We start from the raw sequence: 16,749 nt of genomic DNA on the forward strand, positions 1-16,749 counted from the left end.
ACTGAACTGAAGCATGAGATGTTTTCAGCGGAGATCTCTTATTCTCTCTTTTCAAAGGGATGAGTTGAGACACATTTTAATAGATTATCTCCGCCTTCCTAATGACTAAAGCACAGACCTAGGATTCAGAGCTGGGATCAGGTGTACCACAGACTCCCTGTAACCTTGGCCAACTCACTTTTCGGTGTCTCAGTTCCACATCTACAAGATGAAGATACCCACTGAGCTGGCAGGGGTGTTCTGAGGCTTAGTTTGGCTGTAAGGCCCTTGAGCTCCTTAGGGCTGGTTTACACTGGGGGGGTGTCAATGTAAGATACGCAACTTCAGCTACGGGAATAGCGTAGCTGAAGTCAACGTATCTTATTTCGACTTGCATCCTGTCCTAACGGCGCGGGATCGACGGCCGCGGCTCCCCTGTCGACTCCGCTACCGCCGCTCGCCCTGGTGGAGTTCCGGAGTCGACGGGAGCGCGTTTGGGGATCAATATATCGCGTCTCTAGACAAGACGCGATATATCGATCCCCGATAGATCAATCACTACCCGCCGGATGTACCCCTAGATAGGAGACATCATAGAAATGCAAGATGTTTATATTATAAACATCTGCAACAGAAGAGGGTCCCCGTCCGAGGATTCAGTCTATTGGGAACACTGAAATAGTGCAAGATCAAGGTTGCACATGAAAGCTTAGTGCAAATCTAGGGAGGTTTTTCATGCTGGTTATTCATGGAACAGTCTAAAGCCTCACAGTCTGGAGCCAAGCTTTTGGAATTAGCAAATTAAGATGAACTCTCAGTGTTCTCTCCTCTCCTTAAAAAATGAAAAAAAGTATTTTTTTAATGTCCATTTTCCACACCAATGCACTATACATTGGAAAAAGCCCAATTCATATTTGGAAGAGATGCTGAATGGAAGTCAAACTTGTAGCACATGTGCAGAAAATATGCTAACTGCAGAGTACAGTGCACATCAAGAACTCCACGACATGTACTGTGCAAGGTGCCAGTATTTTAAAGCAGCTGTTTTTGCATGGTGCCAGGATCTGTAGGGGGCAGAATGGGCTCAGTGGAGAACATCAGCAGGGCACTGATTTTGCATGATACCTTGGAAAAAACACTGTTTAAAATATAATGTTAACAGAAAGCCAGGGGCCTTACTCAACAAAGAAATTGCAAATTACATTCAAGTATGTTTTGTACACTCACTGCCCAGGGATCCCAGCAAAAGCTATGCCTCAGAAGGCATGATGGGGATGGAACAGCAGCTTCAAATCAGAATGGCCTTAATTTTAATCAGAATAAGGTCAGTCCCTTAATCTTCTTTTAACGCAGGTTGGGCTATTATTATTATTATTTAATTCTAGAAGCATTTCCTTGTCAACCCACCAGGGAGAGAGACTGTATGAAACTCTTTGCAATAGCACAGAATGTTCCTGCATAATTGCTTCTTCCCTTGACTAAAGCCAGCCTCGGCTAGGAGAGGCCCCGAGGGCTTGTTTTTACTCGGTTTAGGAGCAGAATGGGCCAAGGATGCTGCTTCAATGCAGCACTAGTCGGGTTCCACAGGCAGCCAAGGGTGCAAGCAGGCTCCACCATAGGCACAGCCGCTCTCTCTGCTGGCATCCTCCACAGGGAGCCTATTAGACACTGCTCCATCTTCTCAATACATTCTCCCTCATTCCCAGGAGACAAGACTTCCAGACTAGTCCCATTTTCAGGCTTGAAGCCTTGTCAGTGATTAGCATTTGAGAAGCACCTTTACCCCTTCTCCCTCGTTACAGCAAAGGGTTTAAGGCTGACATGGCTTTCAGCACCTGCTATCAAATCCCTTGATTTAACACCACTCTTCCTAAAGCAAAGACACTTGGTATGTCTCCTTCACTTTCAGGGAAGTCCAGCAATGACATTGTGTGTGTGTGGATGGTTAAGACAGCAGCAGCACCATTAAGTATTTTTGTGCTTGGCGGCAGCATGAAAGCTCCAGACTCCCCTAACCCAAAGAGCTACAATCCTGCTGGTTGTTCAGTGAGTCAAAAAACCTTGTGACCTCAGACTTGCATCATAGACTTTAGTTACAAAATCAAAATGCGTCAGAATGAGGATGCAACATTTTGGGTGTGATTGGGGAAGGCAAGCGTGACCACCAATGGAAAACTCAACTAAGTCCCTTCCTCAAGGAGACTGGCATTTTCTCCAGCTGAGGCAGCAGCTGCATCGTAGGAGAAGCTGAAACAAGCACTGGCCTTTGCTGGTTTATGCCTTTGCAGAGCAACTCGGAAGGACCTTCACTGGCCACACTTGGTGCTGCTAAGCAGCCAGGTGTCTGGCTTTGTGCAAGTGTGCACAGAATTACCAAGAATGCTCAGGGGGAATTGCACTTTTAAGGTAGATGAAATTGTAAATAGTCTCCTGCAATTCTTATTTAAGATGTTTAGAAAGCACCTATTCATGGGCATTTAAGCACCTTATAATAAAACAAGACAAACTCCAAATGAGGAAACAACTGACCCAACACAAGTGTTCTGGCCCATGGACCATAACCATCTGGCAGAGCACCTCACTAGACAAGCATGCAGCCTCTTCTGTGTGTCCAGTATCACACCTCTTATAGTGGCACTGTACTATGTAAGTAGCCAAATATTTGCATTCTCATAATCAAGACCCTGTGTGCTCTGCAGCAGACTGGACCAAAATTCTGCAGCATTCTAGTGCAGCAGGCTCAAAATTCTGTGGCAGTTTCAGGTAAATTCAAAGAGGTCTTTACAGAATTAAAAAGGAATACTACCATTAGTACAGTGTAGTCTACAGTGAGTACAGTGCAGTCCCTGGCCTATTTTGATATTAAACATACTCTGCTCACAAATTTTCAGTGTGCTGCAGATTGTTACATGAACAGTTCATAGTTTGCATTGTTGGAGTTTTTGGTTTGGGGAGGAGAGCCTGAAATTTAATCAGCTCATTGGGGGACAGTTGTGACTTTGGCACCTGGGAAAACATGGCAGCTGGCTTGGGATTGTGGGATAAGTGCTCAAGCTGGAGCTCCCCCAAACACAAACAACATGGAGTTGCTAGCAGGATGTTCTCTGTGAGGGCTCCTCACCCCAACTTGGTCCACCAGAACCTGGATTTGTTAACCTTGCAGACATACTGCAAAGCTCCTCTTTTTCCTCTTTTCTAGGGCTGTTGAGGAGGGGGCATCCCTTTAGCATGGTTTTGCTATTTATATTTATGCCAGAGGTGCCCAGAGCGCTGGATGGGCACCGAAAGCTACATTTTAGAAATGTAAAGAATTGAAGAACAAACATGTGAATTGTCCTCCTTAGGTTTCAGAGTTACCCGTTTGTGATAGGAGCAGATTGCACCTACTAGTCCAGGTGGTCTATAGACTCAGACGAGAACTATCAGTTTGGGCTCAGGTTTGGAAAGTTCTCTGCACCATAAGGGCTAAACACATGTTCTAAAAAGAATGCTTAGACCCTCAAGCACAGTCCTGCAATGGCAGGATTCCCAAAGCCCTACCTGTACTAAGGGGAGAGCATGGTCAGAACCATCTGTCTTGCTAGAACTCTGCCCACTAAAGAACCATATTCCAAAAGGCATGACAAGCGCCACGGAGGCATTAGAAAGAATGAAATAAGGTCAGGGCTTCTTACCTGCAATGACTCTCTCTACAGCATACTCAAAGTTGGAAGTATCAATGGATTTATAGCCCTCCCTGCCAGCATGGAGAGCGGCCTCGTTACAGATGTTTGCTATGTCAGCGCCTACAGGTAAGAGTTATGTAAGGAGGGACAAAGAACACAGGAGGACAGAAAAGGCAGGCACAAACCTGGGGGAGGCTCGATGGAAATGAAATACACCTGCATCACCAGCTCCCTTTGTTCCCTTGGAAGAGAGCACAAACTTTGTTTCTGTTGCTTATGTTAGATTTAAATAACATGGTCAGCTTCTTGGCAATCAGCACTGGGCTGCCGCACAGGACAGAGCTCAGCTATCAGTCAGCAGGGCGAAAGCCCACACTGGCTCTCAGCAATAGAGGAGCGGTGCGGGTAGTTGGTCTGGCTTGGGCCACTGCGTTGTTCTTAAAGCAACCGCACAAACCTCTCCACAGGAGAGAAAACATCTGTTCTGAGTTTGTGTGCATGAGTGATGGGGGGGAAGGGGGATTGCTGCAAGAAGTCACAACAGAAGCAGTGTGCTGGGGCCTGTTAGAGGGGAAACCCAGCAAGGGTATTCCAGGAACTACATGCAGGCCGACGCCTTGGAGTCCGTGGTCAGAAGCTGTGTTCCAGTAAACTATCCCTAAAAGTTCCGGGGTGTGGGAATGTGGAGAGCAGCTTGATTTTACCCTGCTCTACACGTAGCCTCTACTCAGTGCTACCCAGCAGCGAATTATTTTCTGTTAAAGTGTTTATTGATCTACAAGTCTGTCCCCAGCTTAATGCACTGAGGGGCAGCATCTCATTCTCAATAGCAACCAGGAAGAGGCAAAAGCAGCAGCTCTTTCCCATGGGAATCTGGGTCATAAGTGTTGTAATGGCTCCCCTCCCCGCCCCACCACCGAGGTAGAAAACAGCTGGATGCCCAAAACATTCAGGGACTGAAAAACATCCACAAACAGTCGCTCATCCACACACAGATTTGTATCCAAGAGAGTCTGCGTAGGTTCTGGCCATTTCAACAAGAGAGGGAGCAGAGAGGAAATAAAACCATTTGGACCAACAGACATTGTAAAGGAGGGTATGGCTAAAACAAAGGTGGGCAAACTACAGCCCGCAGGACTGTCCTGCCCGGCCCTTGAGCTCACAGCTGGGGAAGCTCCCCCGGCCCCTCCCCTACTGTTCCTATTTCCCTGCAGCCACGCCACCATGCGGGCAGCACGGCTTGCACCCACCCACCTCTCAGGCTTTCCAATAAGCCAGTCCTGCTGCTCTGAGCGGCATGGTAAGGGGGCGGGGAGTGTGGGGGGTTAGATAAGGGGCAGGAGGGCAGTTGGATGGGGCAGAGGTTCGGGGGCAGTCAGGGGATGGGGCGTGGGGGGGTTGGATAGGCGTGGGAGCCCTGGGGGGCCTGTCAGGGGGCAGGGGTGTGGATAGGGGGTGGGGCAGTCAGGGGACAGGGGGAGTTGGATGGGGGTGGGGTCCTGGGGGAGGCAGTTAGGGGCAGGGGCGGTGAGAGGACAAGGAGCAGGGGGGGTTCGATGGGTCGGGAGTTCTGAGGGGGGCAGTCAGGGGGCGGGAAGTGGGAGGGGTCAGATAGGGGGTGGGGGCCAAGCTGTTTGGGGAGGCACAGCTTTCCCTACCCAGCCCTCCATGCAGTTTTGCAACCCCGATGTGGCCCTCGGGCCAAAAAAAACTTTGCCCACCCCTGGGCTAAAACAACCAACCCTTGAGTTCACAAACAAGGAAACCCTTACAGCGCCTCAACCCCTGCCTAAGGAAAAAGCCTGGCTCATACCACTGAACCCTGGGGTGAGCTCAGCCAGGCGCTGGGAATAGAAGCTGCCAGCTTGGGTCAGCTTCAGACTCTTCAGGTGCTGTTCGAAGATCTCTCTTCTCTCCTGTAATGAAAAGGAAGAGCGTTTGCATGGAGGGGTTAGCGCCCCAGCCCAGCAACCTGGCACCACCGTCACCTGGAGGTGAGATTAGGGGGAATAAATGTCCCCCCCATCACACACGGCAGCAAGCTACATCACTGGGAAGCCAGAGGTAAGAAGCCCAAGTGACTAAGCTGTGATGAGGACCAGCCACAAGAGGGCAGAGATGCCCTGCTTTGAGCCCTCAAAGTATTTACCAGTTTTGATTTCACCAGTGACACAGAGTTTTCAAATTCAGGACAGACATATGGAGGCTTACAATGAGTCACCGGCTCCTCTCTCCAAGGGGAACTCTCCCCCCTCCCAACTTTCACCCTCATTGATCTCTGAAAATTTCTTTAACAGCACAGCACTTAGAGCAAAGGAATCAAGAACTCACAGCCCAAAGCCTGCTCCCTCCCCTGCCACTGGGAAGACGTCTCCGACTTGCTGTGTGGCATGTGGCCAGTTCTTAGATTAAGTTGGGGGGCTAGATGAGAGCTGGCAAAGGGCCAAAGAGTGACTCATGCAGCTGGTCCAGGAGGTCCTGATTAAAACAATGGGTTCCACTGCCAGGGGTTTTCCCCCTCCTCCTTCGGGGCAGCTGCACAGTTCATATGTCCGGTGCCAGATTGTATCCGGCATTGAAGGTATTTTAAATGAAAAGTCTGTGGATGACGGTAAAGCCGCAGATGGAAGGAGGAGACAATCTGCTGGAAGAGTGAGTTTCCTTGCTGCTTTCAGAGGCTGTGTCCAGACTCTGCTACAAGTCCCATCCTAGCAAACATGTTGGACTCCCACTGTTAAGTGGATCTGAATGCGCTCATGGTTCAGGATACGCACGCCAAGCAGGCTGCAAGGAAGAGAGTGGGTATCCAAACACAAGCAAGACAGAGAGTGAGGTAACTAGTGCTTCATTTATAATGAAAGAGGAGCTGGGGCTCAAGCAATTTTTTTTACTTTCATAACTGACCTGCCAAGCCCAGAGGTGCCGGGCCCTGACCTGCCAAGCCCAGAGGTGCCCGGGCTCAGCCCCGGCAAGCCCCAGCACAAATTAAGCACTGCAGGTAACACACAGGAATGAATGGTGAAGGTGCATTACTAACCTGGGCTCTGCCCAGACAGGCAGTATTGGCTAGAGAACCAGTTTAGGCTGCTCCTAGTTTCATGGAGAGAGGATACAGATATGCATGAAATTGCTGTCTCCATGACAAAAGGAGAACTCCAAAGCAAACCTCTCAGGCAAGGCCAGATTGAAGCAAAGGGAGGCGCTAATACCATGGAGTCGCTGTACAGTGGGCTACTGCATTCATAGATTGGGTCTTTGGCTTAGGACACAAGTGGTAAGACGGGCAACACAGGATTGCCGTTCTCACTACTGCCAACCTTGGACTTTGCCAGCACAGATACTGACCAAAGAGTGAAGAATTGTGACACCAGATTCACACACACAGATGGTGGGAGGGGATACATACCTGGAGGGTGGGAAGATCAATAAAAATGTGTCTGTCAAGCCTCCCGGGTCTCATCAGAGCATCATCCAAGATGTCAGCACGGTTGGTGGAAGCCAACACTATGACATGATCTGTGGTTCCCATCCCTGCAGCAAAACGAGAGCAGACATGAAGGTGAAGGGTTTCTGTATCAGAACGTACAGTGCAGGCTTCGTGTTGCTGAGGCGCGATGGGAAGTGGAGAATTCCATCCACAGCTTTACAACATTCAGCCACAGCACGTCTGTGGCATCCTTTGGGGCAGGCGAGATTGAAGACATTTGCTTCTTTTTAGTACTGTGTGAAGGGAGGACTGGTGTGTGTGTGTGTGTGTGTGTGTGTGTGTGTGTGTGTGTGTGTGTGTGTGTGTGTGTGTGTGTGTGTGTGTGTGTGTGTGTGTGTGTGTGTGAGAGAGAGAGAGAGAGAGATTAGAAGTGGGTTATGGATTTTGGTCTTTCCTTGCACCCCTTGGTAAACAAAGGCATCCCAGGTGCGCTATACACAGGTATAAAGAGTCCAAGCCCAAGGCGCTTACAACCTGAACAAACAACATACAGACGAGGGACAGAATGCAACAAAAAGTGACTGAGCAGCGATGTTCAGCACACAGCTCCCGAGTGCCATGATTTGCACTGGGTTTGCTTTCCATGCTGAGAAGGATAGAAGGGAGTTATAGGGCTAATAAACCTGTGGTGCTGGTGTGGGGCTTGTAGGAAGGGAGCCTGGCAGACAGGGTTTCATGTGTTGGGGGCCTCATGGAAGGCATGGTGCCAAAGGCAGGAGTAAGGTACGAAGGGCAGTTGCTCATGTAGCTTAGGGGAGAGCATTAGTGCCAAATTGAGGCACCAAGCCACGCTGCTTATTGTATTCCATTAGGTGCTCTGATGCCTATGGACATGGGTCACCTTAATACACTGTCTTACCACAGCAGACACCAAGAGCCCCCAGAGCTGTAAGGCATGCAGCAAGCTTCCAGGGGAAGGGACAAGTGAGCATTCCACAATTCCAGCAGCGAAGCTGCCAAATGTGTCAATCCTATCGCTCAGTGGAGAGTTGAAGGTTACAGGTAAGTCAGACGAATGGCCCTATAGAAAAAAGCAGCTTGTGCTACAGTGAACTTCAGTTCTTCCTCCCCAAAGGATGCCTTCTAAATAGGCTCCTGAAAAGAATGAAGCACGATCGTTCTTTGGTCATGTATTACACGGCACTTTAGAGTGTGATAAATAAGCAGAGAGACTGGCAGTCACCTGGGGGCTAACCAGCTTTATTCACAGGGCAGGATTAGAATGTACAGTGCATCATCTGCTTTGTAGCTGGGAAGACGCAGTCTTAAAATAGGTCGAACCATTAGAACAAAAACAAAAACCACTGACTGCACCCTCCTTGCATCAGCCTCTGCCACACTCGCTTTCAGTCTGGGTCCCAGTGGGTGGGAAATACACAGCTCCAGGAAATCTAGATCAGCAGCCTTGAATCTATACTAATCCTCCCAACATGATGTCACCTGGCTATTAACATGCTTTGGCCTCAGCATGCAAGCATCAGTCACAATGAACAGTCTATAAAAGTAACACCTAAGAGTCCGTGACAGCGAATCAAAGCTAGTGCTGGGAATCCAGCTTGAAAAACCTTCTTGTTTGCAGCACTTGTGAGACAAACCATTTCAAGGAAATGGTGAAGAGGATTTGGTTGATTTTACAAATCCCCTGCTTCCTCCACCACTACTGTAACAGAGTAGCTCAGCCGTACACATATAGCTTCACTGAAATACAGCCACTGTGCTGGGGGGCCGAGCAGCTGTCAGGCCAACAACTGGCTCACAACACAAGAGCTGGGAAGAGGGAGATTTTGGCCAAGGACTCAGGGCAAATAACTGCTTCTGAAAAGCGTTATTGGCTCTAATGTTCATGTAGTGCAAAAAGGATCTTGGCCTTAAAGGTCTCATCTATTGAGACATTGCAGAAGATTTGTAGGGATTGTGCTTCCTTGTCTGCTGTTTAGTTGTTTGTGCTCAGAAAATTCACATTCAAACTGCTTTGCTGTTCTGAGAAAGAGTTAAATTTATGAATATTGCCAGGCAATTTGAACTTGTAAATACAACACCAGGCATCTTTGATCAGTGCCCTATTCTTCCCTTGCTGCATAACCAGAACTTGCAGAACACGGTCACAGATCTGATGAAGAGCAAGGTCGCCTATATGCATGAGAAACATCACAATCATTCTCTAAATTGCACAGTGAAATTAACAAGACACAAACTTACATTCACCCAGTTTAGCTGGGCTTAATTGCTCCTTCAAAGGATCTGCCTCACCCCCCTCCAGCTTTTTGGGGGATTCCATGGGGCTCTGTCCTTGGTCCCCTTCTCTTTTTTCCTCTATACCTTATCTCTGGGTAATCTCAGGCACAAACACAAATATAAGCTATTCTATGACTCACAGATTTACTTCTACTCAAAACTATCTCTTCTGTCCAAACTAATCTTGGCCTGTCTCTGACACCTACTCATCAATGTCTAGTGTCAGCTCAAGATTAACATAGCTAAAACGGAGCTCCTAATCCACCTTGCCCCCACCCTTCTCGATCACTATGGACCATACCACCATCCTGCCTGTCACTCGGGAGCATAACCTGGACATCCAACTCAGATCCCTTAGGTCCTCACATCTAAATTATGTCTAAATCTTGCAGATTCTCTCTGCATACGATCTCTGAGATACAGCCTGTCCTACAGAAACACAACATCAGAAATGTAGGGCCCAAAGGGACCTTATGAAGTCATCTAATCCAGCTCTCTGTGCTGAGGAAGGACCAAGTAAACCCAGATCATCCCTGACTGGTGTTTGTGCTGTTTAAAACTTCCAACGATGGAGATTCCACAACCTCCCTTGGAAGCCTATTCCAGAGCTTAACTACTCTAAGAGCTAGAAAGTTTTTCCTAATATCTAACCTGAATCTCCTTTGCTGCAGATTAAACCCATTACTTCTTGTCCTAGCTTCACTAGAGAACAACTGATCATTGTCCTCTAACATATTTGAAGATTTATTTAGGTCCCTTCCTCAGTCTTCTTTTCTCAAAATTAAACATCCCCAGGTGTTTAAAAAACAAACAAACAAAAAAAACCTTTTCCTCCTAGCTCAGGTTTTCTAAAACTTTGTATCATTTTTGTTGCTCTCTTTTAGACTCTCTTCATTTTAACCACATCTTTCCTACAGTGTGACGTCCAGAATTGGACACAGGCCTCACCAGTGCCAAGTACGGCAGGACAATTACTTCCTGTGTCTTACATCTGACACTTCCTTCAATACACCCCAGAATTATATTCGCTTTTTTAGAACTGCATTGCACTGTTGACTAACATTCAATTTGTGAACCACTAAAATCCTGATTCTTTTCAGCAGTACTAACACCTAGCTAGTTATTCCCCTTTTCATAGTTATGCTTTTGATTTTTTCTTCTGAAGAGTACTACTTTGCACTTGTAATTAACAACAAGCCATATTATTTATAGCCATACAGGTAAAACTCTCATCCAGGTTCACATCTCTGTTACTGCAACATCCTTCTCTCTGGCCTTTACAAACGCAATCTTATCCCACTTATATCCATTCAGAACGCTGCTGCCAAATTCAGTCTCCTAGCCTGTCACTTTGACCACGTCACCACCACCACCCCTTTTGCATCCCTCCACTGGCTCCCCCTTCTCTTTGCATTAAACGTAAGCTGCCGGTCTTCACTTTCAACACCCTTCATGGCCCACCCCACCCGACCAGTCATCTCTCATTCACTATAAATATGACTCAAGCATCCAATTGGTCCAGATCTTTCTCCATCCCCCACTCGATACATTTTCAAACAAACACCTTTGTGCTTTCTCTGATGCTGTCCCTCAGGCTTGGGAGGAGCTCCCTGTAAACATCTGCAAAACTAATTCATCCTCTTTCAAATTCTCCTTTTCCAGGATGCCTCCAAAAAATTTGACACTGGTTAGGATGCTGGTGTGCTGAGACCATGGCATATCATGCTGACCTACTGTCTCCCTGTTTCCTTGTACTCCCCCATCACGCTCTGTCTCCATCTGCTGTTTCTTGTCTTGTACCCTGATTACAAACTCGTTGGGAGCCAGGGACCGTCTTTTTGTTCTCTGTCTGCACGGTGCCTAGGATACTGAGGTCCTAGTCCATGACTAGGACTCCTGGGCACGACAGTAATACAAATAAATAACTATTTCTTTTCAGAAGGCAGCCTGTGGCAAGAGTGAAGAGAATCCATCAGTGCGTTAGTAAAGACTTTCTATAAAGCATGTATTTAATAAGGAGATCATTTTACCTTTCATCTTCTGACACCTGTAACAGGGGGCTGGGCCCTAATTTCGGAACTGGCAGCTCACCAGGGTCTCCAGAACTACACCTGATTTCTATAAACTGGAGGAGACCACAGACATTTTCATCTTTAAAAGAGGGGGGGGGGGGGGACACTACACTTCCCAGAATGTGGAACTTCATTTTGGTCTAATGGCTCTCCACTTGACTCATGATGCAGCAGCTCACGCTGGGCCGTAGTGTCCTTCCAGGCCACCCTGCTGCATTAAAATGAGGATAGCCATGGGCAGTAGTTGGGCTGGGGGCCACTCCTGGCCTTTGCCCACCAAGAAACCTACTGTGCATTATACAGCTGAGGTGGTAATGCCAAGCCCAAGTAAGGTTACATCTTTGGTCAAGTTTTCCAAAGCTGAGGTACGCACAAAGCGTCGGGGACCGCGAGCATGGATTCGAAGTGCCTCTGGAACCCTGGCCCATGGGGCCTCCAGCGCACTGTGCACTGGCTTCAAGGATGTTCCTGTGCACAAGGCACTCAGCTGTCTGCCTACTCAAGGCAAACTCACAGCTCACTCCCCCCGCTCCTGCAGGGCGGTCACAGAACCCATGCTGAAACGGTGGCACCCTGTGGCCCTCTGCACTGTAGGACAGTCCATATCCCTCCTCACCCCATACTGCGCTCTAGCTTCAATTCCTCTCCCCTCAGGAGGGAGGGTACAAATCCGTAACAGAGACAAGCTTGTGAGACATGCAGGGGGATCACAGGTGCATTCTGATGAGCAGGCAGCTAGTGCAACTTCTCTCGCCAAGAAGCTAAGGCATACATCAAAGCACCCGCCTATGGGGCAGCCTCACTGAGGAACAGGAACTTTGTGGGGCACAAATTGCAGAAGCTGCTCTGCTCTCAGCTCCGCAGTGGGTCAAATTCCAATCTCCTTCCTGACTGACTGCACCCCAGGAAGTAGCCTGGAGTTCAGATCCCAGAAAGGCCTGCCGGAGAAGCGTTCCTCACACCTCACTGCTGCACTGAATTTCTTGCATGGAGACAATCTGGGGAGGCAGCAAATTTCATGACTGTAAACAGGGATCTCTCCCACCAAATGTATCCTAGAATCTGAACCATTCCCTGCTGGGCAGAGCCCTGACACATCTATTCTTTGTCCTGCTCTACAGTAATAAGACAGCTACAGAAGTAATGCAAGTTGGGTTAGTGCGGTAGGGGCTGACAGACCTCAGTTACAAAGAGCAGTCAAATGTGCATTTTCCTTCATCCCATCAAGGCTCTTTGTAAATGCCCAAAATAAGTAGGGCCGACACCAGGTGGGATCTAGGCAGTGGCACCCAGGGCTTGCTTGCAAACTACAAGGCTGTCTCCCCTGATTCGGAAGTGGATTTCCTAGCAAAGCCGGGAAGATGGAGATTAAGTTAGAGGACAGCAGAGGAAATTTACTACATTGCTTATGCCCCTCTGGGACAACTAAATTTTAAATCCCATCAGGCTTTAAAATTACCTGTCTTGGACAGGTTGTAACAAGTATTAAACAATATTTAATGGCTAGCAAACCGCAAATGTTACCCTCGAAATATAGTTCTGCCCTTGATGCAGACTAGCTTTACTTTACTTCTTCAGGGCTGTAAATTATCTCCATCCTGTCACCAGTGGGAAGACATATTTCTGAGCTGAAACAATTACATTGTGCATTAAGAGTGTCTCTGGGCTTCCTGGCCTCCTCCAGCCCCAGTCTTTGATGCACATGTTGCCTTGGTTTTATTAGCAGGCTGCAAGATGATGCCAAAGTTATCTCCAGTGCACATACTGCCTCAGGACACCACAGCAAGCTCCCTTCTGTCTCATAGCCTTTAAAGTTACCACTAAACAGACCTGCTCGCCGGAGGATTTTAATTTTAGTCCTACTGCTGTTAGTAGCCAGAGATTATATCCTCTTTCCAATTTTATATATTAAACTCTCATGAGGGCTGGCCCAATGATCCAGTGACAGTGCAGAAATCAAGTCCAAAGTCTGTCTCCTAGAAGTCTCCGATTACTCTCTAGCAACTACAGGCTCTGAAGAGAGTCATGTCCAGTCTTCCAAAGACAAAGGAACGGTTGCTACGATGTGGGGCCTTTCAGCATACTGAGGAAAAATGTCAAGTACCAGAGGGGTAGCCGTGTTAGTCTGGATCTGTAAAAAGCAACAGAGGGTCCTGTGGCACCTTTAAGACTAACAGATGTATTGGAGCATAAGCTTTCGTGGGTGAATGCCCACTTCGTCAGACGCATGAGGAAAAATGGAGTGTGGTGAGGGGGAGTGAGGTGAAAACTGAAGTCCCAGAGGACTCTTCACAGAGTTTCTTGTGGGGATGGCTGGGCAGGCTTGGGGGAGAAAGAGGGAAAACAGGAACAAAGTGTAAAGCACTTTGCTTTGAGAAGTTCTCTGCTGAAGAGATGCAGCTGCTTCTGCTCGCCCTACGACACACGCTCAATATAGCAACTGATGGAGGGGGAGCAAGTAGAACATAACAGAAAAATAACTCTTCTGGATTCATCTACACTGCAATTAAACTTACCCCCCCACCTCCCGGCTGGCCTGTGCTAACTGACTTGTGCTTGTGGGGCTCCGGCTAAGGCATAGGCGTCGACTCCATTGGTGCTCCGGGGCTGGAGCACCCATGGGGAAAAATTAGCGGGTGCTCTGCACCCACCGGCAGCCAAGCTCCCCATACCCCCCGCCCCACCTCCTCCTCCTCCACCCCTGAGCGCGCCGCGTCCCCGCTCCTCCGCCTACCTTCCAGTGCTTCCCGCCCAGCCGCCGCCAAACAGGCATAGGGACTTTGGGGAAGGGGTGGAATGGGGGTGGGGTGAGGGAGAAGGGGGTCGAACATCCACCGGGAACAGGGGAAGTTGGCGCCAATGGGCTAAGGGGCTTTTTAAATTGCAGTGTAGGAGTTTGGACTCTGGCTGCGCTCTGGGACTGCTGACCTTGCAGGGTCTTAGAGCCCGGGCTCCAGCCTGAGTGTCTACACCACAATTAAACCACCCGCAGCCCGAGTCAGCTGGCATGGGCCAGCCATGGGTTTTTTACTTGCTGTGTAGACGTACTCTCTGAGTGAGTGATATACCTGCTATGTCAGAACAAGGCCAAGTGATGCCACATTGACACCTGAGAACTGTGAAAAGGAGTCCAACTTTCAGTGCCAGGGTCCCTCTCCCTACAGGCGTTCGAGAGCCATAGATTTCACCTGTCACGTGGAGTGGGATCTATAGGAGACACTATCTGAGTTGGAGGCTTAGAGGGTGGCCGCCTTGGACAGGGAGCATTGTGTGAGCTGCAGCTTGACGCAGTAGGAGACACTGGCATGGGGAGGGGGAAATGGAGTTCAAGTCAATGGGCAAAAACAGAAAATACTTAAACATGAGGAGAACGGTAAAGCAACATGATCGGTAGGGGTGGAAATGCATGTTTAAGAAGCTGAATCCTTATGGAGGCAGAAAAGGCCTCCTCCCTGGCTGGGTGAGAGGAATACTAACCATCCATTTCTACCAGCAGCTGGTTTAAGGTCTGCTCCTCCTCAGTGTTGGAAAAGCCAGACATGTTGGTCGAGCGTGTCTTACCCACAGCATCTATTTCATCAATATACACAATACACGGGGCACGAGCCCTGGCTTCTTTGAAGAGGCTCCGTACACGAGCAGCTCCAAGACCTAGAGAAGGGCAAAGAGTAAGATGAAGAGAGACTTGCAGGAATCAATCCTTACTTGCTATGTATTTTAATGATCTGTAGTACAGTTGTACCCAGAGGCCCCAGCCGAGATACTGCCCCGGCCCTGTACACACACAGGAAGTGACAGTCCCTGCCCTGAGGAGCTTACAATCTAAACAGGCAAGATAGACAAAGGCTGGGGGAAAGAGGTACAGAGAAACACTTGGCCTAGGTCCCCTCGTGGGTTAGGGACTAGAACCCAGGTATCCTGAGTCCCTGTCCCCTGGATCACACCCAACTGCAAACAGGCACACCTGCTCCTTTCACAGGGTTAGGAGTTTAAATGCTTAGCTATGTTAGCGAACTGCACGCAGCCCCTGTGCTGTGCTTTAAGGACTGGGGGCAGCTATGTGCCGTTCCAGCGCTCCCCATTGGCAAGAGCGTTCTACTCATGCACTGGAAATCCACTGATCTGTACAAAGAGGGCAGCCTCAAGGGGAGCGATTTAACTTTTTGAAAGACAAGCCATGAGAGCATACGTAAGGGCAGGGAAGTCAGTGAACGGATGGTTATAGAGTAAAGGCTCTACTCCAAAGAGCAAGTGCCGTGTGTGGGTGTTATCAGAAACAAAGCTGCATGGGAGTTCCCACACCATATCCTAGGTAGTAAGGAATGTTCCGGAAGAGTCTGAGGAAACCAGACTCTCTCTGATGAAGGTTTGCTGTAGACAAGAGGATGAAGAACTCTCTTCTAAACAGATGAGCAGGTGAGAGGGAAGGAGTTTACATTCCCATAGCTGCACTAATGGCACTGTCTGCTGATGACAAAGTGTTTTATACCCTCTACAGAAACACTCAGTCCTGCTCCAACACTCCCCGTGCAAAGACAACAAGGAGTTCAGTTCCTTGTCACAGACATGGAGAACACTTACTCTAGATGGCAGCAACCTTGTGTGCTCCCACCACAGATTGATTTACATCTTCTCTTTTCTTCCTAGCAGAAGGTCAGAGGACTTACCTCCTATTACCTCCACAAACTCAGAGCCGGCCATCGCCAGGAACGGCACTTGTGCTTCTGTAGCCACTGCCTTTGCCAACAAGGTCTTTCCACAGCCTGGTGGTCCAAGTAACAAGGCACCTTTGGGCACTTTGGCCCCAAGCTGGAGGTAGCACTCTGGGCTCTAGAATTATAACACAATTCCATCAGGCATCTGGGTTCACGAGGAGTGTTTCTGGAAGAAAAGACTTGTGCAGAGGTTCACTGGATGCTTTTCCCAACAGACGTCACAGCAGCAATAGCTGCTGGCTCGGGACTCATGTGAACAGCAGTCTGTCCTTTCTCCCTCAGGAGCCAGACAATACAGAGTCTGGCTTTTGCCATCACTGACCAAAGCCTCGGAAGACTGTCAGCTCGTTAAAACGGAGGCTGCTCAATATCCCTACAGGACAAGAAAAAGAATGAGCCCTGCTCCCCAGGCTACCAGACTATTCCAGGGCACCACTGGCAAACACACCCAAACTCTTATTTTATTTCTCTCTTTTGGGGTGGAGGAAAGGCAGAGGAGGGGATTACAGGACACTTGAAGCACTGCTGGCACCGGGCATCTTATTCACAAAGGACAGGAGCCACAAGCCAATCAGCTCTTGAGTCAAACACTCTCT

At 48.7% G+C, this 16,749-nt stretch overlaps 1 protein-coding gene across 1 annotated transcript in view; it reads right to left on the reverse strand.

The window, feature by feature from the left end:
- The window catches only part of SPG7 (SPG7 matrix AAA peptidase subunit, paraplegin), a 47,641-nt gene that overhangs the window by 9,748 nt on the left and 21,144 nt on the right, over positions 1-16,749 (reverse strand). The window contains exons 8-12 of the mRNA XM_065416353.1: positions 16,106-16,268; positions 14,916-15,089; positions 7,051-7,175; positions 5,458-5,560; positions 3,654-3,764 (exon numbers count right to left, since the gene is read on the reverse strand). Coding sequence (XP_065272425.1) covers positions 3,654-3,764; positions 5,458-5,560; positions 7,051-7,175; positions 14,916-15,089; positions 16,106-16,268 — 676 coding nt within the window. The remainder of the gene's footprint in view (positions 1-3,653; positions 3,765-5,457; positions 5,561-7,050; positions 7,176-14,915; positions 15,090-16,105; positions 16,269-16,749) is intronic.

Source organism: Emys orbicularis, chromosome 14 (genome assembly GCF_028017835.1).
Source record: "Emys orbicularis isolate rEmyOrb1 chromosome 14, rEmyOrb1.hap1, whole genome shotgun sequence".
In the NCBI taxonomy this organism is placed as follows: Eukaryota; Metazoa; Chordata; order Testudines; family Emydidae; genus Emys; species Emys orbicularis.